This window comes from Theobroma cacao, chromosome 10 (assembly GCF_053813885.1).
Source record: "Theobroma cacao isolate CCN51 chromosome 10, ASM5381388v1, whole genome shotgun sequence".
Taxonomy (NCBI): Eukaryota; Viridiplantae; Streptophyta; class Magnoliopsida; order Malvales; family Malvaceae; genus Theobroma; species Theobroma cacao.
In genome coordinates this window covers 3,952,826-3,974,569 of record NC_142648.1, presented here as the reverse complement: position 1 = coordinate 3,974,569, position 21,744 = coordinate 3,952,826, and the positions used below count along the sequence as shown (strand labels likewise).

Sequence of the window (21,744 nt, the reverse complement as noted above, 5' to 3'; positions counted from 1 at the left end):
TTTTAAATAATTTAAGAATTTTTAATATTAAGTCAAAATTTTAATATTTTATAAAAATTAAATTTTTATAAATAAAATTTATTTAAAAAAAAAAGGAGACGTGTCTCGCAAGCGATGTTTAAAGGTGAAAGTAGCCCAACACCAAAAAGGGCTAGAAAAAAAAAGTTAAAGATTATCTACTAGCAGTTTCACGCGCACCAAATTTTACTCTTCTTCGTAATCGCCACGTCAATAGAAAGGAGACGTGGCTTCTATTGACTTTCCAGATGTACCCTTCTTCGCTGATTTTTTGATCCTACCAACTGGTCTCAGAACTCGAGTCGCACTCGATTACTCCTCTTTTTCATAAAGTTTTTAATTTTTTTGAATTTTCTTTTAGTATATAAAAGAAAAGAGAAGAGTCCCTGAAAAGCCGCTTGTAATTTCATTTTTGTCAGAAACTTTTATTTTTTGGTTTCCGCGTTCTTTGGCCACCTGATGATCGGTTGAACATTCTCCCAGTCAACGTTGAATCGAACGGTCAAGGTAATCTATCGGGTGAAAACTTTTCCGTTTCCTTGATCAATCATCATCCGATCAATTTAATCGTAATCGATAAATGTTTTTTGTTAGTATCTTTTTGATGCTTGATTTCGGCGATGAAAATGTCTCTTTTCTGTTTGAATTCTCTTGGAAATAATTATCTTAATTTTGAATAATTGTCATATTGTTCTATTTAATTTGTTAACTCGGGTGATATGTATCTGTAACTACAGTTGTATTATGTACTAGATTATGTCATTTGGCGAAAAATTTCTAGGAAATTATTTTTAATTGTGGGATTTTTTTTAAATTTTTATTTGGCGAGATATTTCTTGGAAATGAAATATTGTAGTATTAGTTTATGATTCTTTGTATTTGTGACAGAAATGCGCTTTTATACAAACAATAATTATAGTGAGGAAAAGCAATGGGACTGGACTGGTTTTTAAGGTGAAAATTTGTTTATCGTTTGTGGTCGAATGAATCAAAAGATAACTGGTTACTGGAGGGTATTAAAAACAATTTTGGACAATTTTATGGCATTAATGTGAAAGGGATGTGTTAAATTGTTCTTTAACATATGGAGACTCATGGGGTCTTTGAACTATGTAATGGGAGAGGTACGCTCAATATAAACTTGATAACTCCAAGTTCGAGTCTTAAATTTTAATTGTCGGGGCGTACCTTCGGAAGCAATGTGTTAAACTGTTGCAATGAAGGTAATGGTATGGTATATATGGCAATATGCAGTATGGTAGCTCGCTAATATCTTACTATGGTTGTTTGTCGGGTTTTTTTTTTCTGGCTAACCAGGTCTTGTTGAAATTGGCTGTTTGTTTGGAGAGAGGAAACAGTTTCCATTTGCTTTGCTTTCTTTAGGTGTGCAGGTTTTGATAATTCTTCAGAAGTGGAACTCTAGCTTTATATTGGGGCTTTGAGATGCAAGGGTAGAGGCTATGGGATTTAGGGTAGAAAGGGAGTTGCTGTTTTTAATATCTGGTCCTAAGGGCTTCGGAGATAAACTACATGTTGATGGGTCGGATCTTGGAGAGCCTTGAGCTGCAACTTTAATAATATAATAAGAAAACCCAATTCACAACTGATTTCTCCTCCCCTAGCCCCCCTCCTCTTAAATGATTAGTTCTTGATAATTTCATTGAAAACTTACATGCTCTATCAGCTTGATTAGCACGTTTGTATTTGCCGTTTTGGCACCTCTTCTTGTGTTGTACATGATGCTATGTATTTCCTTTTAGAAGAATTCCCCTTATCTCATTTTGTACTTGTATTATTTGCCTAATAAAAGCCTCTCTTTTCCATAATCTGTATTTTTGTTAGATTAAACCTAGCAATTTAAATGCGCAAACATTGAGTTGCTGCAACAATTAAGTATTAGAGTATATGCTGTTAATTGCAGAAAATTAGTGTGTACCAACTATATATTAGTGTTAGGGTAGAAAATTTTTCTTTTATTATTATTTATTTTTGGGTTGGTGTACTGTAGGTAGAAATAATTAATTCAGGCTTAAAGTGAAGCCACAACAGAACTCCAAATAAGCTTTAATTAGCAAATATATATATATATATATATGTACCAACTATATATTAGTGTTAGGGTAGAAAATTTTTCTTTTATTATTATTTATTTTTGGGTTGGTGTACTGTAGGTGGAAATAATTAATTCAGGCTTAAAGTGAAGCCACAACAGAACTCCAAATAAGCTTTAAAATCTTTTCAATCTAGTTATATATTGTAATTCTTTTGCAAATATATATATATATATATATATAAATCTACTCTTGAAGCTGTCAAGTTCATTTTGATTACAACTTCACAGAATGACAAACAGAATAAAGTACTAAGATCTTAGGTTGATTAACTAGTGTACAAAGAAAAGAAAGTACTTGTATCAAGAAAGCAACTAAAGTTATATTTGATGGAGGACTATTGCATGGTTATGAATGAACACTTAAAGATTTCAGTGAGATAGAATTGGAGAGATTTGTAGGATCTCATATATATATGCTGTAAGTTTAACAAGTTTCACATCCAGATTGCTAAAGAAGAAGGTAGTGCTACAAAGAAAACAATCTAAACTAGTTTCAGATGTGCTTAGATGCAAAAGACTTGATTGATGGAGAAAAACTGTACCATGAGAAGATGCAACCATGACATTGAAGCCATTAGATGTATTTCAATGACCGTAGAAAGAAAAAAAAAAAAAAACCCCCAAGCTTTTGAAAATATTGGACTAGTAGACACTTATTGAACCTTGCCTTTTCAAAGGCTTTGCCATTGAACATCAAGAGGCTTAGAAATGTCATTGGTGATGGTGACCTCCTTTTGTAAGAATCTAATTGGGTAGTGCATCAACATTTTCTCAAAGGAGATAGGACATGACATGCTGAAGTTTGTTTTTCTCATTTTCTGCTAAGATGATGAAGGATGATATTCTCATGTTAATCTAATGTTATTCTCTTGGTGAAGGTTGTTATTCACATGTTCTGCTGAGGAAATGACAGTTAAGAGTGTTAGTTTGAAGCTTAATTTGATTGTCTCTCACTTTCTCTGTGCCTCTTTCTTCTCTTGAAGAGTGAGATGGGTTCTTCTCTTTAAGTTCTGTCCATGTTAGCAATTTATTTACCAGTAAGTTTTTACTCCTTTTAGTTATCTGTGTTTCAGTCTTCTTCATTTTCATTTGTGGACAAATAGAACTTCTGGAAACCTTGGGCTATTTTTGGGTGTCAGAGGGTATTTAAGGGATAATTGCTGGCAGCAATATTTGGACATTTACAAGAAATGTTCCAGTTGAAAGTATTTGTTTTCATGCAAGCAAATCCACTAGTTATTAAATAACTCTCTCCCCATCTTTCTTTGAAACATGTATTTTGTCAAACATTCCTCAGATCAGATAAATGTTTGGTTAGCACTTCTCGTTTCCAACAACTTTCTGTGCCTACTCCATTGACTTTCTATCAGATTCTTCATTCATTCTGTTGCAAGAAGGCCTCTAATAAATGTTCTCTTTTAACAAAAAAAAAAAAAGAAAAAAAAAAAACTCGTTAAAGGTACGTGTTCCTATTTTTTTAATGCTTCTGGTTAGTAGTTTGTTGCTAGCCATCAAAAGGATCACCAAGATTTGGTTGAAAGCTTGGTAATTTTCTATGTTATTAGCATTTATCTAAAGTGTACATGTTGCATTGCAGGCACTTTTTGGTCACATTGAGCAACAGAAGAAAGAATTTTCCTTTTTGAGCTTTCTATCTTCATATCAAGATTCTTTGTGCCCATACAGCTGGTATATTTTGTTAGAAATCAGTTTTATACTGGGGAAGGAAGTGGTTGTGCTCCTAGAAGTTTGAAACCTTTGTTGTGCAGTTTTTCATACTGGAAATGTCAACATATGTTATTTAATCTAAGCTTGGGGATCTTCACAGCCATGTATTATGTAATTGTGCTGATCATTTCAAGGATGATGTGGCATTGGAACTTAGAACTATAGGATATTGTAAGCACTCTAGAATGAAGTCTTGAAAAAGCAAGAAAGCTTTGGCATAATATTCTTTTTATTTTGGAATATCCATTACTGGTGTGGTATGTCATATATTGTAGTATTTTATTTTGGGCCCTTAGTGGCATAGGTGGACTGTCTTCCCTCAAGAGGTATTCTGATGGTGGGATATCTTGTGTTGATCATTTTCTTTTGCAGTTGAGTTCTTTAGAGTTGGAGTACCAGGAAGTGCTGCTGCAGAGAATTAGGAATTCCATTGTTGGGTGCAGTCAAATAAATAGATGGACAGAATCTTAGTCAGTTGCATGAATTATTGGATTTGCTTCTGCTAGCTCCTTTATACCTCTTGTCATCTGATATTTTCCAATATTCTCACACCTCCCATTTTATTAAAACTATCTACTTCTTCTAAGATGATCAACTTCCTTATTGTCTACCATCATGTGTCTGGGCAGTAGTAATGAAAGAAGCACATATTGCAATCTAACAATTTGTTGAAACTTTTTTCAAGCAGTTGCGAAGTGCCAACTAGAGGAACTGTACTATGTAGATAACTGCTGAGTGTTTTGCTGTGATTGTGATGATGATTGTTGTAAGGAGGATGATGAGAATGTAATAGAGTTGATAATTACCAATATTTTTAAATTTTCTTTTGCATCACATAAGTACATGGAAAGAGCAACATCGAGTTACCTGCATTCTTTTTAAGCGTTCACCAAAAGTTGTGTGCGGTGGTAAATCATTGGGTTGTGGATGGTTTAGACATATGATGCCAGTCTCACTCTCTGTGACTGCATGACAAATTTTTTTGGTGTCCATTGGTTATGGCTCATTACCCCTGAAAGTATCATTGTGATGGTTATGAAGTCCATTCATGTGCTGTCTAGAGTTGCTTTGAGAATTGATCTGGAATTTTTTTAGGCTCAATTTTGCCTGAAGTGCCCAATCTCAAGCAGTTACATAGACATTATGTTTTACAAGCTGCAGTATTTTCCTTTCATGACCCCCTTTAACATGTGATGGCTTCAACAGGTGTAAAATCAGATATAATTTTAGAAAGGAGTCATTCCCCTATGGCGTATCTGAATTTTTGTTTTAAATGTTTGGGACAACCTTGTAACTAGGGTGATGTTACTGGTGTAGAATAGTATATAAGTATATTTGGTGGTTTATATTCTGTATTGAGATCAAAGTTTTCAAAGTATAGATGTAGTTGCTTGTAGTGACTTATTGTGGGGTAATAGATTGCTGAATTGACAATGGCAACTTTTGTTTTATCATTTTAGGTTTATGGATTTTTCAAATTTAAATGGGCTTGATGTTTTCTCTTGTATATGCAGACAGTGATAACCAATGTTTACTTTTTCTTCTCTCAATGTTTGTCTTGATTTGAATCCGTCACTTAAGGCTCTCATCCTCAGCTTTCCTTATTAATGTAACTTTTCAGGTTGGGCTGTTATCTTTCTTCCTTAGGAAGACATTTTTCGTTGCTGCAGCATAACTTAGAGGTTACTTTAAATGGGTAGAAACATTTTATTGAAACATTTTATAGTATAATATGTTTCTGTCTTTAAAAAAATTTGAGATATATGTTGTATGATGTAGAGTGTAGATAGGCTTTGATAAATTTAATGATACATGGAGTTCGGACATACTAAGTTGTTCATGGAAGTCAATTAGACTTATCGTTTCAGATGAAGCCTACTTCTTGAAGCATAAAGGTTCTGAACTCACGGAACAGGTTAATATGCTGCCATAAAAAGAGGAAATTTGGTCCTTGCTAGCAGTACTTATAATCTGCATTTATAAGAGACAGAATCGAAGTCTCATTTCCTACAAAAAGAAAAAAAAATCAAAGTCTCATTTGGCATAATCTGCTTTTCTAATTCTCTTCCTTTTGATGGGAGCTTGGCTTTTGTAATTTTCTAATTGAAAATAGAACTTTGTCTTCCTTTTTGCCACAATATTGATTTCATAGAGTATTTTGCCCTTGACAAGGAATTTCTGCTTTGTTGTTTGCATTTCTTATTGTTAAATCTCTCTTATTCAAGAGAAATCATGTATAGAACTTAGAAATTTTGGTTGATAATGTTGGTTATGGGTGTAGGAAGCTGTTGGTGGTTTCCATCTGAAGCTCTATATAATTTTAGAACTCAATCTGTTATCACAAACATTATTTTTTTAGCATGTCCATCTTTGCACTTCCTTAATCAAAATTACCATCTCATTTTCTCATAACCTTATGAATGTCTTGTTTTTTCTTGCCACTTGTTTAGTGCAATATGACATTTTCTGTAGCTCGATCTCTTTGTCTCAAATTGCTACCTCCTTTATCTTAAGTCAATCTTGACCTGATACTGCCACTACTGTTCTCTCTTTTGAGATTACAGCTTATTCTGCAGTACTTGTTACCATATATGCATCTGAATCAAAATAATATGTTCAAGATGCTTGCAAAGATTACCAATGATCTTTTATTTTTTTGAGCGTGCTTGTATTAGATATTTTGAACTTCATTTGCTATCCAATTTCTTCCATTTCTGCTTCTCATCGGTAATCCATATTTACAACTTCTGTTGCTTGCATCTCCATGCATATGCACCATGTTTTACCTATTGTTTTTCGAGTTCTTTTGGCTGATTTTGAGATCTTTCAAGAAGCTCATTCCAAGGTGTGTTATTTATTTTTTACTCTTTGTCATGAGATCACATCATTTTGTTTTTTTTTTTTTTTCCTATGTATGTACATCTGAGATGTAATATGTCTTCATCAATGCTTGAACTTTAAGCTCTGATCCTGTGAGGTCTCATCCTTTTTCTTTCTGTTTCCATGTATTTGTACTAACTAGCGTGAACATATTAATATGGCTTCCTTAATACTTAAAATTAGAATTTGTTTTGTCAAGTATAATACTCATGTATATGAATACTCATATATAATGCCTCTGTGTGTCTTTGGGTTTATGTATACATCTGTTCACCAATTTATGGTCTATTTCATGGTTGATAAGCATTTGAACTTTTCAGCTACCTCCTGTCCCATGTAAATGCAGGTTGGTGTCCTTTTACACTTCTGATTCTAGACTCTGGATCATCTGATGTGCAGAGGGTATGGAACATAGACAGTTAACAAGTGCAGTGCCATTGTTCAAGATAGACCAGAATCATAATCAAAATAGTATAACAGCTGAACAGCCCTATATGCATAGAGGTATTCTGGATGATTTTACATTGCCATCCCACTCATCAGATGCTCTTTTCCTAGTATTTTATTTTATTGAGTGATGCACATTGATTATACAGATCGGAAAATCTAGAAACAACTGGAAATTTGCTGTGTAGGGTGTTAGCTTCTCTCAATTATTGGGATAATGTGAAGTTTGATGTGAGATTTAGTTCAATACAATCCTTTGTTGAAGCTTCAACATTTCTTCTTTTAGGCTATGTTGGGAAACGAATGAGGATGGAATTTATTTCAGCTTCATTTGGAAATGAATTTTATGCTAAAATTTGTTTTGTAAATAAATTCTCATATTGGAGACACTATATATTAAATTGTAGATTTTAAATAAACTCAATAGGCCAGTTCACTTTTTCTCTTGTTAATCTTCTTGGCAATGTAAAATTGATTTCTACCAGCCAAAACTGTTAATTGGTTCTAAAAATGCAACCAAGGTTTCACCAACAATGCTACCTTCGATGGACAATATAGTGTGTGTTACTTGGGCATAATAGTGTCTGTTTCTTCTGAATATTGTGGGCAGGAAGGGCTATTGCTCCTGAAAATGGTTCATTTGTTTATCCCATGGAAAATGTTCCTAGAAGTACACCATACTCTGCCATTCCACAGTACATAGCAAGTAGGCCACTTGAGCATTATTCATCAAATCTCCGACTGGGAGATTCACAAGTTCATGCTCCTCATTCCTGCCCATCTTATGACTCCTTCCCGCACTTCCCTGGAGTTGGAAGCTTATATTCAACCCCAGTGAATGATACCAGCCATAGCTATTCAATTCACCATGACAGTTTTGCTGTTTGTGAAGTTGGGGATGGTTTACTTGATTGTGGAATGAATATCGGAAGAGGACTATTTAAAAGAAAAAGCCGAATTTCTTTAAGCTGTGAGAGAGGTGGCACAAGCAGATACTATAGTGCAGGAAGTTCATCTAACTCATCTGAATTTCATCCAGATAAACAAGCTACAGACTATCCAAATTACCCTTCTGGTACTGTTGGTTTATCACATTATAGGGGAGGCAACCTCTCAAATGGCAATGAAAATCCTCCGAGGAATGTGAGAAGCCGACCTAGAAATGATTTGGAGCACAACCAACGACAAATACATCCATCAAGCTATTCTTCACACCATTATTGGCCAACTGCTCATCAGTCAAGTGATTCTGGTAGAGTGAATCTTACTTCCTTATGTGCTGGTGCAACTAATTACAATCAAAATAATATTGGCATTTCTTATCCAACACAGGGAGGGTTTGCAATATCAGGTTAGTTGAAGATACATTACTTCTTTTTCTTATTCATTGAACTATTTCTAATAAAATTGTTTGATACAATTGTAGGAAACACTGGCTTAAGATACGAGACAAATCAAAACTTTGTTGGAGAAAGTACTGCAGGAATTGGTGGACACAGCCATGACTCTGTTTCAGGCAGAGATCCTGTTTCATCAGCCCAATATTTTCCTATTCTGCATGACCAGGCTGCTATGGGGATCCATAGTAATTATTCACAAAGTGCAGTTCCTTCATATGGTGTGGATCTAAGGTCTTCTCAGTGGCCTCAAGGTGTGGGTCTAAGGTCTTCTTGGTGGCCTCAAGAAACAGCTCCCACAGAAAATAGTCTTCCGTCTCTCACAGAAACTTATCCTTCCAGATATTCTAGGACATTTTCTGCCAGAAGTTGGCGTAACCGTAGAGACACAAGGTCAAGGATAGCAGCTGAGAGATTCCAATCTTTCCAAAATGCAGAGAATGCACATGATAGAATGGGATCTGAGGTGTGTAATTGTCATTTTTGGTTTATCTTGGTCCTGATAAGCTCATAGAATATCCCTGTTTATACTGCTGCTGGTGCTTCAAGCTTTTTATATTTTGCAAGTAGGGTATTTTACTTTTCTGCCTGTACATTTCTTGCATTTCATTCTGGTGCATTTCCTCTTTTGGCATCATTACTTTTGTAAATTATTACCATTAATGATGTGGAAGTGTGAGCCTTTGGTCTCTGTTATGGAGTTAGCCGTACTGATAAAGCACATAATATTATACATGCCAAATTATTAAGATATGCTGATAAGCATATATTGTATGGATTCACTTCATGTAAATAGAAAACAGGTGAAAAGACAGATTACTTTAAGGATATGATTCCTGCACCACATCATTTAATCTCTTGAGCTATATCTGATTTCTGGACCTGTTATATAAGCTTGTAGCACTCTAGTCCTGTCCTATTCTGTGCTTTGGTTGTTATTACGATATGAATAGAATTTATAGCTTTTATCATCTTACTTCTCATTGATCATGTATTGCTGTTGCATTTTTTGCAGGCTCAAGAGGATCGCTCATTTTTATATGGCTCCAGAAATTCCTTTGATCAGTACAGGGATATGAGACTAGATGTTGACAACATGAGTTATGAGGTTGCTGTTTATTTCTATTTACCCCCTTCTTCTCATATATCTGTACGAGCTCGTATAAACTTCCAGTTATTTTCTGTTTATAGGAACTGCTTGCCCTCGGAGAAAGAATAGGGAATGTCAACACAGGATTGTCTGAAGATGTAATGTCAAACTGCTTGAAAGAGACTATATACTCTTCATATAAGAACCAGCATGAAGCAACCTGTGCCATCTGCCTCGTAAGAAGCAGTTTGCTCTGCCTGATTAATTTTTATCCAAGCATTCTTTTTCCAATGGAATATTTGTATCCGAGCGTTAAGCAAGCCCTATATACATTTATTATCCTAATACTATAAATCAAGTGAACTCAATGTTCACAAGCTTATAGATCACCTAGACTTGGCTTTGCGAAGGAAACAGGCCTTGTCTTATGGTTTAGGCTTGAGCTTCGTCCAACTAAGGAACAAGCTCGGAAAACAAGAATTTTATGAGGTCAAAATGAAACCCTTTTTTAATGGTTAGTTATTTTGGAACATCTGATTGGAATGGTTTTTCCCAGTCTTCAAAATGTTATAGCCCCAGAAGACGAAAGATTTCTTTATGGGGATTTAAATCCTGCCAATATCTGAGAGGTTCTCAAGATTTTCGTGATGAAGAGAAAAGGTGAAAATACATGACCTTGGATATCCCGTCTAGTTGTTAGTAATTTCTTAGGATTTGAGGTTTGGAAGTCCTGTTTGTCCCTTTTGATATATTCCATCTCATTTGAAACTTTTTCCAACTGGGGAATTTTAGCTTGTGCTCTTTTCTTGTTAAACCTGCAGGAGGAGTACAAGAACGGTGATGGAATTGGGATGATGCGCTGCGGACATGATTACCACCTTCTCTGCATCAAAAGATGGTTGGCAGTGAAAAATGCCTGCCCCATATGCAAGGCACCTGCTCTTGCTGATGGTTCAAAGGAAGAATGATTCAAGTTACCTTTGGTACATTTATGGTTTATTTTTCTCTTTAAACCCCATTTTTTGTACATATTCATGGAGATTTATGACTTATTTCTGAACAAACTTGGCTTCGAATGCCATTTCTTCTTTTCAGTCTTTCCTCTCTTTCCTGTGATATAATGTGCTCATACATGAACAGAAAAAGCCCCATGTCTACAAACAGAAGTGTCATATTACCAGCAACATTTCTATACATTTGGAAGGTGACTTTCATACTCATGTAATTTGAGAAATATGTATCCCATGCATCTATCATAGTTAGAGGAAGGTGCCCAAAGAAGGGAAAGACAAAAACAAAAAAGAATAAAAACCCTCAACTCTTAATTCTTCATTTGGTTAAAGTCCACAATGATTTATTGAGGTAGACTGATACAATATGTTACCAAGAAGAATATGAACACCCCTTTTTAGTCTGACTCAAGAAATTTACCTCCTCTATAGACTTTATTTTGCTTGCAATTACAAGAGTGATGTCACAAACATATTTATGGAAAGACAGATTCATGCAAATTCCGTGTGTTTCTTGTGTAACATGATATAAATTCCAAGTTGGGTTACTGATTGAATGTACATTGATTGATGCCACTGCTATTAAATTCTGAATCATATTGCTCTTCCTTTGAAGCTTTGTCGAGAAATTCTGTCAGAAAAAACAGACATGCTGATATGGAATCAAAGATGGACTCTCTGCATATCAGCTCTCTGATGTTTTTTCACCAAAGTACTGTTCTTGGACCATTTTCCTGTAATCTGAAGAAAGAAAAGAAAATATCATGGTGAATCTGATACAATTAAGTTCTATTCCATATCAAAAGTTGTTGGCTGCACTGAAATTTAAATTTGAAACACCATAATTTGCAAACTCTAGTACTGCAAAACCGTGGCAAAAGATTCCAACAAAAATCGAGAAGGCAATGCTCTTTTGATTACCTAGAATATCTCGACAAATGTTTAGATGGAGATATGCTAGTTCAGTCATCGATGGAACATGCAGAGCAGTAAAAAAGGGTATTATATATTTCTGAGCTTAGTAATGCTTAAGCCACATAACTCATCAACCTAAAGAAAAGGTGCAGTGATCTGGATGCATTTAAACCGGAAAGAACATCAAAACGGAAGTGTTAGTTCGAAAAGCTAATTTTTGTTCATACCTTCCTCATTGTTCAATAATGCTGCAGCATAGGTGTTGAGAGGACTCTCAGGGTTTGGCTCTGCATGGATGAAATTTCTTAAGCAATCAGAATGACAAAGAAATTATCTGTTTCATAGATCAAACATGTAGAGAAGAGCAAGCAGACCTCCTAGTAGACTTTGAACAGACAAAAGAATGGTCCTACAATCATAAGCAGAAGACCACTTATCCTGTAATAATATGAAGGAAGGATTTATGAGTATCGTGAAAAATTTGGTAAACAGAGACTGGAACTGCAATTCCACTATGCAAGTATATAAGAATGCAACTAGAAGAGGTAGCAGGCAAAGCGAGGGAATATAGAAATTTCTAGCAATTCCAGCAATTGTAAACATGAAGAATTTTCAGATCAGTCTTAAGAGCAACCCTCTTCTCAACTATCCAGATATTGGAACCAGAAAGTGCTACAAAGCAAACTCTAACATCAACTATCCTAGGTCCTTCAAGGTTAGATATAATTAACTTAAAACATCCAACCAATTTCACTAGGTACGTCCACACTTCAAAGAAAATGGATCAAAGAATCCTTTTTTCTTTTTATCTTATCATTAAGATCTTCAGCAGCACAGGAGTTTTCTTGGAAGCTATATACCAAGTAAATTGATACCTGAAGAATGTCAAGGCAAATATTGCCAAACTGGTCGACATTGGGATGGAAACACATTGTCTCGAACTTTACTTGTGGTGGTTTGAAAGGATAGTCCAATGGGAAGCGCATAGAAATTTTGTACGATAAACCCTCATACATAGTTCCCTTTCCACCCTCAATTGTGCCAATCCATGCAAAAATGCTTTCACCTTCAGGAAAAGCCGACACTCCAAGATCTCCTTCAGTCATCTGCAGCAGAAAACAATATCAGATATTCCATGAAGCAGTGCTCTAAAAGGTTTTTCCCACATGCAGGAATCTGCATGCTACTACCTTGAAGTTTGATCAGTTTCTCCCTTGAGTCGTTTGACTCCATATCTTTTCTTTTCTCTTATTAAAGTAAATGTTTTTGCAGGCTTGTGAATATAAATGTGCTCAAACAAATGTGGATGTGTGTGCACGTCTGCATGCACTCAAGTCCATCAACCTTCTGTAACCTAAAAAGTCAAAACCATATCTGATGTCACATTAAAATCTTGGCTAAAATACTAAATAAGCTCTTGAACTTTCTTAGTTTACCTAAATAAGCCCCCTTTTCTTATTGTACCTAAATAAGCCCTTATATTATGATTTGTCCTAAATGAACCCTTATGTTGACGAAAATATGTTTAAATTTATCAAATGACCTCAACAGCTATTAGGCCCATGGCTACCTGACATCTTCTGCACACATGGATGCTGACTTGACTTTCCTTACATGAAGAAATTGGCTAAATGGGAAAAACTTCCCTCCTAAGACAGTCATTCTAGTCAGCCAATTTCGCCATATTAGAAAAGCCACATAAACTATTACATGAGTGTGAAGGATGTCAACTGGCCATGAGCTTAACAACCGTCAAGATCACATATATAACGTGACATCTGTTTGTGAACAAAAGAGCTTATTTTGGTAAAAATCATAGAATAAGGCCTTACTTGGGTACAATAAAAGAATAAACGCTTTTCTGAAAAATTTGAGATAGTTCAAGAGCTAATTCGTGCTTTAGTCTAAAATCTCCATTTCAAGTTAGATTTATTTTCAGGAGATCTATGCCATATACACTTGATGAAGCATACATGAAACTCTCAGTGTTTACATGACATATTATACCACCAGCTCCACTTTAGACTTAAATTTAAGATGAGAAATTATACTGTGGCCAAGGCATAGCCTAATTGGTAACCAAACATCTCCTCCATAGACGAAGTCGCATCCGTTCCCCTAATTGCCAATGAGGGAAAAGGGAAAAAGAAGATCCAATACTATGAAAACATAACAACAATCAGCAGGTAAGCTGCCATTCCTTAAAACTAGGTGCCTAATTCCTTCTATAGACCATTTAAACATACCTCAGACCCTTCAAAATGGATATTATCATTAAAATCACTTAATCAAGGTTTGATAACAATGCTGACACATAAAGAATCACTATTGATAAAACTCTAGCAAGCCTTGTTTTCACAATGATACTTCATCCAATAAAACAAAGATAAAACCAAACAAAACATCAAATAAAGAAATGAGGTTTCCAAAATTAGAACAGTAAAAAGGATTCACATACCATGAGAGCCATCAGCTCCTTTTGCAGCCTGCAAAAAATTTATTCCAACAAATGCCATGTCAAAATAATCCTTGAATTCAATTCAAATTTCAATTTTAAAAAATTATTCATAAAAGTATGTAGCATAAAATTCTTATTCATTTCCTTATCATTTCCATAATTTTCTGAGCAACCAAACAAATTCCAAAATAATGAAATATATGAGAATTTTCAAAATTTTATTGTTTCAAAGCCTGATATTATACTTGAACAAAACACACACACCTTTCAACTAAACTATGTTAAGTTAAAGTAAACCAACGGACCAAACATAAGCAACTTTTTACTAAGTTAAATATCAAACTTGACCCAAATAGAAAAGGAAAAAAGAAAAAGAAAACAAAAACTAATTTTCCCGGGAAACGAAGACAGAAAATTCAAGGAAAAACTTTTTTTCCGAGAACCAAACAGGAAAAGATTTTCTTTCATTTCCAAGATTTTCAACAGAATCAAAAAGAAACGCCAAGAAACTTCCAAGGAAAAAAAAAATCTCTTTCCTTTCTTATCTTTTATCTCAAATTTTCGCGGGAACCAACAGAAAAGGCAATTCTCTCCTTTTACCTCTGAGTAACGGAAGTGGTGTCGACGGCGTCGGGAGCGGTAACGGGTTGCTTAGATGAAGCGGCTGCTGCATGGCTCTGATGCTGCTGCGGCGAGGTCGACGAATTGTCCACCGTTCGATTGGGCCGGTCTTCCATCGCGACGATCAAAAGAAAGATTGAAAAAGAGAATCGACGATATCAACGGTCAGAGTTGAACGCTGGAATTTCAAATGAAAATTAATCAATCAGTTTTTATTATTTTTAAATGAAATGATTAATCGATGAATCGAGAGCCGTTTTAAAGATTTCTTTAAATATTTTTTTTATTTTGTTTTTTTTTTTGTTATTATTATCTGAACGAGTATAATGCAGCCACGACGGTTGTTTATTTAATATTGATAATATTAAAATACAAATAGTCTTTTAATTTAAGATTTTTTACTGTTATTTTAATTATTTATTTTTTTTCATTATTATTACAATAATATTTTGTTATGAAAGAGAAAGGGTGATGAAGATGCTTGAAATTAAATAATAATAATAATAATAATAATAATAATAATAATAATATAATAAGCAAAAGATATTATTTACATCAAATTAAAAAATAAAAAGGTTATGTGTAAAATATAATACAAAATTGAATAGAATAAAATTAAAAAAAAAGTACATTTTTGAATAATTTGGTCTAATAAAAATTAAACTTTTGAAAAAAGGACATTTTCATCATTTCTTTGCCTGATAGTGATTAACTACATATTGCTTAATTGAAAACTCCCATTTATAATATTTTTTAGTAGATATTAAAATTTTTGTTTATTTTGGGCTTTTTTGGAAAATATTTTTGGATTTAAATTCGATGTTTTTTAAATTATCATGCAGATAACCCATCAGATAAATTCTTTAAAATAAAGTAAAATTTTCCTATCAAAAATAAATAAATAAAGATCAAAATTTGTTTTAGTATATACTAATATTTCTTTTAATTAAACCAATTTATTTCCACCTCAAAATAAAACATATTGGTAAACAAGGACCCTACATTACAAGTGGGTACAGCATAAATTAAAAGCAATTTTCCACAAATAATAGCATGATTATTTTTCTTCTTTTTTTATGATAAATAGTTTGATTTTTGAAAAAGATAAAGAAAGAAAGGGAATCTCATATAAAAACCACACATATTTACAAAAAGGATAAGCATCCAATCAATCAATCAATCATTATTTTTTTTTTGTTAAACAAAGAATAATGGATTGTGGCCAGCATTGACTGTTCAATGATTAATGGCAACTCAACCAAATTTTCAATTTTTTTTTTTTACACTTTGCTTCCATCCTAATCCTCCTTTTATATATACATACATATATATATATATATATATATATATATATATATATATATAAATAATCATACTTACAATAAAAGTGACGGGCAACTTTTTCTTTTATATATTTTAATTAATTAAAATATTTAAACATAATAAAAATTTAAATTTTAAAACTTTTTATTAATAAACAATTAACATAGATAGGAGAATGTTATATATTAATCATGTTAAATTGTTTTTATTTAATTAATTGTATATCTTTTTCTCATACAATAAGAGTTTTATATAATTAATTATGTTAATGAATTTATTTATTTTTTTAATTATTATTATTACTTTAATTATGATATCACTTAAAAAAATTACTGAATCCAGTCTTAAAATTAAATAGTCATAGCAATGAAATACAATAAAAGAATAATTGAATAGTTTAAGAAATTTTTGAAGTATTATGGCTTGATAAAGTTACTTGCTTATTTCAAGAACAAAAAAAAAAAGGAAAATAAAAAATTGTAAAGCTGGATAAAGTGTTATTCAAAACTGTAAAGTACAGCAAGTAGAAGATGCTATAAAGAATAAAAAAAACTTAGCAAGTATCAACAAGGAAAAAGTAGTCCAATCTCTCTCTCTCTCTCTGTGCCTTTGGTTAATTTCCATGTGTCCAATCTCCATTGCCCTTTGGTTTCCATGCAGACTGAAATCAGTGTATGGCATGTGCCAAGAAATGTACACGACAAATGTTAGCAGCATTGTCCCTTTTAGTCCGACCTGAATCTGGAATGAGTTCGATCATCTTTTAGCAAATGAGAAATCTGATGAACTGATGTCAATTTCATGTTGTGTTCGAAGTGTCTGGGGTGGCTGAGGCATATGTGAAGAGGAGCTAGGGTACTCTTGAACTGTCCTGTCTACTTCCCTCATTTCTAGCTGTCTATCATGCACAGAATCATTGATTGCACGGCGGCGAGGGGAGTCGAGATCCCACTGATCATTCTCAAGGTTGGAATTCCTAGGAGATGTGTGGTAGCTTTCGACACTTCGGGGATGATTATGCAGAAGATGAACAGGAGACATCCCATGAGTTGGGGTTGCTGGCCTGCTTGAAAATGGTGTTGTGTTCTCAGAATGCCTGCTATGTTTAGTGTGTTTCTTTGCTGTGTGGTGCCAGCTTTTGAGTGCAGCTGCTACTCTATCGTTAAAGATTGTTGGTCTCATGTTAGTTCCCATCTGTAAACAAACAAACCAGACAAATTACATATAGCGTCTTTGATTTATTTGCTTAATTTTCAGCTTAATATCCATCTAGTTAATGGCATATAGATCAGAATAAGAGATTGATATCTCACCTGAGTCACCAAAGCATAGAGTGGGAGAGTCACGTAACTGCAAAGAAACTGTATAATGACCCTGGAAAAGTTGCAAATTTTGCATTTTATCAGCAAGCTTTTCACTTTGTCAAATCTGTAATCTTTAGTTATAATGTTTGTCAAAAAGATTCTGCCAATGCTTGAATGTTTATGAACTCACCCCATTGATACTCTAATGATGATATCTTCAAGGTGCTCATGGTAGCAAGACTTTATGGTAAATTCATACTGAAAAAGATGGAAAAGTACTTATTAGATAAGCTGATCAAACAGTCACAGGAAGGATTGAACTTGTAGAATTTGCTTACCGTGCTCCACACAAAGAAGGCTAGTTGAAATGCATTCTGCAGAGGAAATGGGGAATCAACATACATGAGCATTAGCACAATGATGATGATGCTTAGATGTTGGTAGACTAAAGGAATCCATGAATAGAAAAATATGAAGGAAAATTACCGTAAAGAGGACTAAGTGGATGAGGAAAAGAAGGAAGCGTGGGCGTCCAAACCAGAAGAGGTCATCGCCTGGTTGAACCACAGGTGCACCCTTGACCACATCACCTCTATCTTGAATCCTCAGTCCCAGTTTAGTTATGATCACCTGTAGCTTGGTTCCAACCATTAGAATTATCTGCAAAGTCCCAATTGAGGGTATGAGATCCTATTTCTAGCTACATCCTCTATAAAAGATGTACCATATCAAATATGGAATTGTACTTACAACTAAGGGGAGAAAGGGTAGCCACAAATAAGAGTACCATCCTGTCCATAAAGAGCTACATATTCATTAGTCGGCAAACACTAAAAGGATCCATAACTATGTTCATATATTAGTATTAACAGATTCCTATTGCGGCAAAGTATCAGCAGATAGGGAGTTAAGGTCCAACAATTGTGGAAGTTATGTAGCCCTTGTCTCCCATCCAAGTTAACATGGAAAAGGAAAATTCTTGTTAGAATTGGTTTTGTCTTGTTCTGAACTTTAAATTTAATCATTAAGTCCTTACCATGTGTATAGGCAAGCAGGAACAAGACAGCAATGAACCATATGATTGGACTGCAAACCAATGCAACATTAAGTTAGTAAGCTAATGTAACTAATAAACTGAAGAAATGTTGATTTACATGCTTGAGAGCACTAACCTGATCCCAACTACCACTTTGAAATCTTCTTCTAATGATCTCTTGATGTATTTCTGAAAATCAAATTTTGTTTCATTTCCAGGTGCCAGATGTGCCTGAAAGCATACAGTACATTGAACTTCCAATTAGCAACAGGAACTAAGAAACCTGTCTGTGAGTAGATGGCACAAATATTGGCATATGTAAAATTCCATGCCTTAAGCTTACCGTGATAAACCCATGCCTCAGTGTCAGGTAATCGACCTTTGTAACCGACCCAAAGAATTGTCTAAAGAAGCACACCTGATAGGAAAAGTGAAAAAACAGAGAACCATTAAAATTTGCTTAAAGTGACTAATGATCACAAGAGAAGAGTGACAGTTAAAAAGTTTCACTTAGGAGAGTCATATCCAAACTTAATATCTCAAGAATACCATAGATAATACTATATACTTATTCCTGATAAGATATTTTGCTTTCTCAATGGTAGTTTTGATTCGGATATCATGTCTTTGAGCATGAAGATCATGCATTAACCATTGAACCAGATACCCAGGTGCCTCAATGGTGGTTTTAATGTTAATAATTTTCATCTGGCTACTTACAATCCAAAGGGATAAGGTTGAGCGGCTCCAAAAGTTCATATGTCTGCGCCCAAATGAGGTGTCCCTTGCAAACCTGAACCTCTCTGGATCTGCATTAGAAAAGTCAACTCAGTTATAGAGCATTTATAAAATTAAATAAATAAACAAATAGCTATGATTAATAGGACCACCTAGGCTTAGCTGAAGTCATTAGATAAATGGGGCTCTGGCTAGAGATCTAGTTTGGAGACATGCTTCTCCACTCTTGTATCATAATAAACAAAAAGAAAAACTGGCTTGTTTTGATGATTATATAGTGTGAAAGAAACTTCCCTTACAGATACTAAAATACTGTGGCTAATATACAGGGTCCAGGTCTACTTTTATGTAAATCTCCACAAAGAAATGATTTGATTGACTCAAACAGTTGTAGATGATCATAGATTTATTTGACTTTTGACCAACAAAAGTTTGTCTTATGCAATCTTTCTTGTAATGGCAGATTAACTAAATCATTATCGAGTATGGGACCCTGGAGAGGGAGAGGTAGCTCTTCCAGGAAATTTACCAGTAATATCAATCTAATTATTAGACCGCTCTTATTGATTTCAATTTGGATAACATACCATTGTAGTATTGATATTCAACTGTCCTTGTCTCTTTCTCCCAGGCCTTCCATTTCCTCATCTGCAGTCCAAGCAATCAGTTAAGAAGGGAAAAACAGGCAGAAGAAAGACTGGAAAATGGCAGAGAGATTGCATTTCTTTTTGTAAATACCTTGGTTCTTCCCAAAGCATAGGTTATTATGCAGTAGAGGATATGGGAAATTGCTAACACAAAGATGAATATATGGAGCTGGTGAATACCATAGGTCGATACAAATGCAACTTTTCCCTGCAATAAAAGTTTAGTTTCTCAGTCAATTAGATTCCAGTCTCCTTAATTAATTCAACTAAATGAGGAAACTTGTTTCCTCGATGAACAATTTACATCCATCTGCCTTCCTTCTATTACCAAAGTAAACTGTCAACTATGTATGGAATAAAAGTGATGACAGGAAAGAAGTGGTAATCTTGCCTCAGGACAAGTGTCTTCTTTTGATGCAAGACTGCGCCGAGCAACAGTACTGACGTCTGAGAATTCAAGAAGTTTTCTGCCAGTGCTTTCAGAATCTTTTTCAGAATCTTTTTTAGTCTCAGCCTTCTTACCACAGGGATGCCAAGTGTTTGCTATGCTTTCTGGTATACAAAAACCGGATATGGTACCTTGCGCTACTGTCAGGAGCAAGGATATAAATCCCATGAGCATAAGCTCTTCAAAAAGGAAATGAAATTTTGTTAGTGTCTGATGACAGCTTCTTTCAATTCAAAACTAACAAGACTATACCAGTATCAGTCCGTTACCTGCTTTAACCTTCTCAAGTGCTTCATAAAGAGCTGGCTTGTGCTTCTTCTTCAACCACTGTGGAAAAGGGTGCACGAATGTCATGTACAACCAACAAAAACTATGAAAATCATCATTCAAAATGAACCATTTAGTACTATTCCAAGAGAAAGGATAAGTTCCTCATGAACAGAGCTCCAATTTAGTTTTCTTCATATCTCCATATTATTGCAATAACTCTTAATTATCTTTCTTAAAGTAAACTCAATCCAACAAAGGGTGCTCTTTTCTTTTTTTTTACTTGAAGACCTCTTCTTTCAGAACACGTGTGAGAATTAACTAGGCTATGCCTTTGATTCAAGGTCTGAAACACCAAGTTTTGCACAGAAAACTATGGTGGCAAGTGCAACTCTGATTGCAGGAACTCAACCTTCCTTGGACTCAACTGGATTCAAACAAAGCCTTGAACTATAAGAAACAGTAAATCATTTTTTTCTTTCATATTCTGAGCAGACAAAAGTCCAAATTTAGAATAGAGCTAAACACTTCAAAACACTAACCTTCCCTACCATGTGAATGGCATGTTCAATGATGATCGAAATAACAACCAACACAAAACACACCACAGCAACTGCCCATGTCGGTGTATACTCCAACGAACGTGCTTTATTAGAAGTTTCAGCCATTGATGTATTGCTGCAAGCTTCTGCAACTATACGAACTTACTTAAAATTCTATTCAACAACAACAAAAAGGAAAAACGTTCACAGAACTTTGCTCCAAACCCAAGTGTTATAACTAACAAAGGAAAGCCAGCAAGAAAAGATGATGATGATTATGAGATCAGGACAAAGGTATAGGACCAAGCTGATAAGAAGTTTTATTATATTTTGTTTGACAGTTGATGAGAAGTTTATTAATGAAATGCTTATTTATAGTTGATTTTCTTTGAATGAAAAAGCGTGTATCTCATTGTAGAGGAAGTCATAGAACCATTACAAATAAAAGAAGACTTTGACTATTTCAAAGAGTGAGTGCCCGTGGACTGAAGATCTCCCCCCCCCCCCGGCGCGGTTTTGCCATGGCCCCGCCGGATTGACCAGAAACTCATAACAGGAAAAACAGAAGAATTAAGGTTATAATTTACATATTTTTCTTCAAATATTTTAGGATAAATTATTGTTTCAACATAAAAAAATTAGAATGGAATTTTTATTTTGTATCCGAATATTTAGTTTAATATTGAATTGATTTCGTTCATATCATCTTTTCTGAATATTAACATAGCTTATTTTTAAAAAAAAATTATAGAAAACAATTAC

General features: G+C 34.3%; 3 protein-coding genes across 4 annotated transcripts; 1 reads left to right on the top strand and 2 right to left on the bottom strand.

Moving 5' to 3' along the window:
• Positions 1 to 423: 423 nt before the first annotated feature.
• Positions 424 to 10,761, top strand: LOC18586371 (uncharacterized). Its single transcript, XM_088810578.1, has 7 exons — positions 424 to 537; positions 7,139 to 7,243; positions 7,797 to 8,537; positions 8,613 to 9,049; positions 9,599 to 9,691; positions 9,775 to 9,909; positions 10,495 to 10,761. The coding sequence occupies exons 2-7, from the start codon at positions 7,144 to 7,146 to the stop codon at positions 10,639 to 10,641; spliced, it is 1,653 nt and encodes a 550-aa protein (XP_088666704.1). The 5' UTR covers positions 424 to 537; positions 7,139 to 7,143; the 3' UTR covers positions 10,642 to 10,761.
• Positions 10,762 to 10,978: 217 nt separating this feature from the next.
• LOC18586370 (uncharacterized) lies at positions 10,979 to 14,921 on the bottom strand. Its single transcript, XM_018129197.2, has 6 exons — positions 14,657 to 14,921; positions 14,057 to 14,084; positions 12,474 to 12,704; positions 11,973 to 12,036; positions 11,826 to 11,885; positions 10,979 to 11,424 (listed from the first exon to the last, which is right to left on the bottom strand). Exons 1-6 carry the CDS (start codon positions 14,791 to 14,793, stop codon positions 11,369 to 11,371), a joined length of 576 nt encoding a protein of 191 aa, XP_017984686.1. The 5' UTR covers positions 14,794 to 14,921; the 3' UTR covers positions 10,979 to 11,368.
• Positions 14,922 to 16,477: 1,556 nt separating this feature from the next.
• On the bottom strand, positions 16,478 to 21,335 carry LOC18586369 (MLO-like protein 6). 2 transcript variants are annotated; one of them, XM_007009730.3, is made up of 15 exons: positions 20,983 to 21,335; positions 20,443 to 20,500; positions 20,117 to 20,352; positions 19,817 to 19,933; positions 19,666 to 19,726; positions 19,061 to 19,149; positions 18,684 to 18,758; positions 18,477 to 18,571; positions 18,341 to 18,390; positions 18,055 to 18,095; positions 17,791 to 17,964; positions 17,643 to 17,678; positions 17,495 to 17,562; positions 17,314 to 17,374; positions 16,478 to 17,194 (listed from the first exon to the last, which is right to left on the bottom strand). In XM_007009730.3, exons 1-15 carry the CDS (start codon positions 21,106 to 21,108, stop codon positions 16,757 to 16,759), a joined length of 1,725 nt encoding a protein of 574 aa, XP_007009792.3. In that variant the 5' UTR covers positions 21,109 to 21,335; the 3' UTR covers positions 16,478 to 16,756. The 2 variants fall into 2 exon arrangements, with proteins under 2 accessions (XP_007009792.3, XP_017985033.2); XM_018129544.2 differs by having other exon boundaries at positions 20,992 to 21,335.
• Between the last annotated feature and the right edge of the window lie 409 nt (positions 21,336 to 21,744).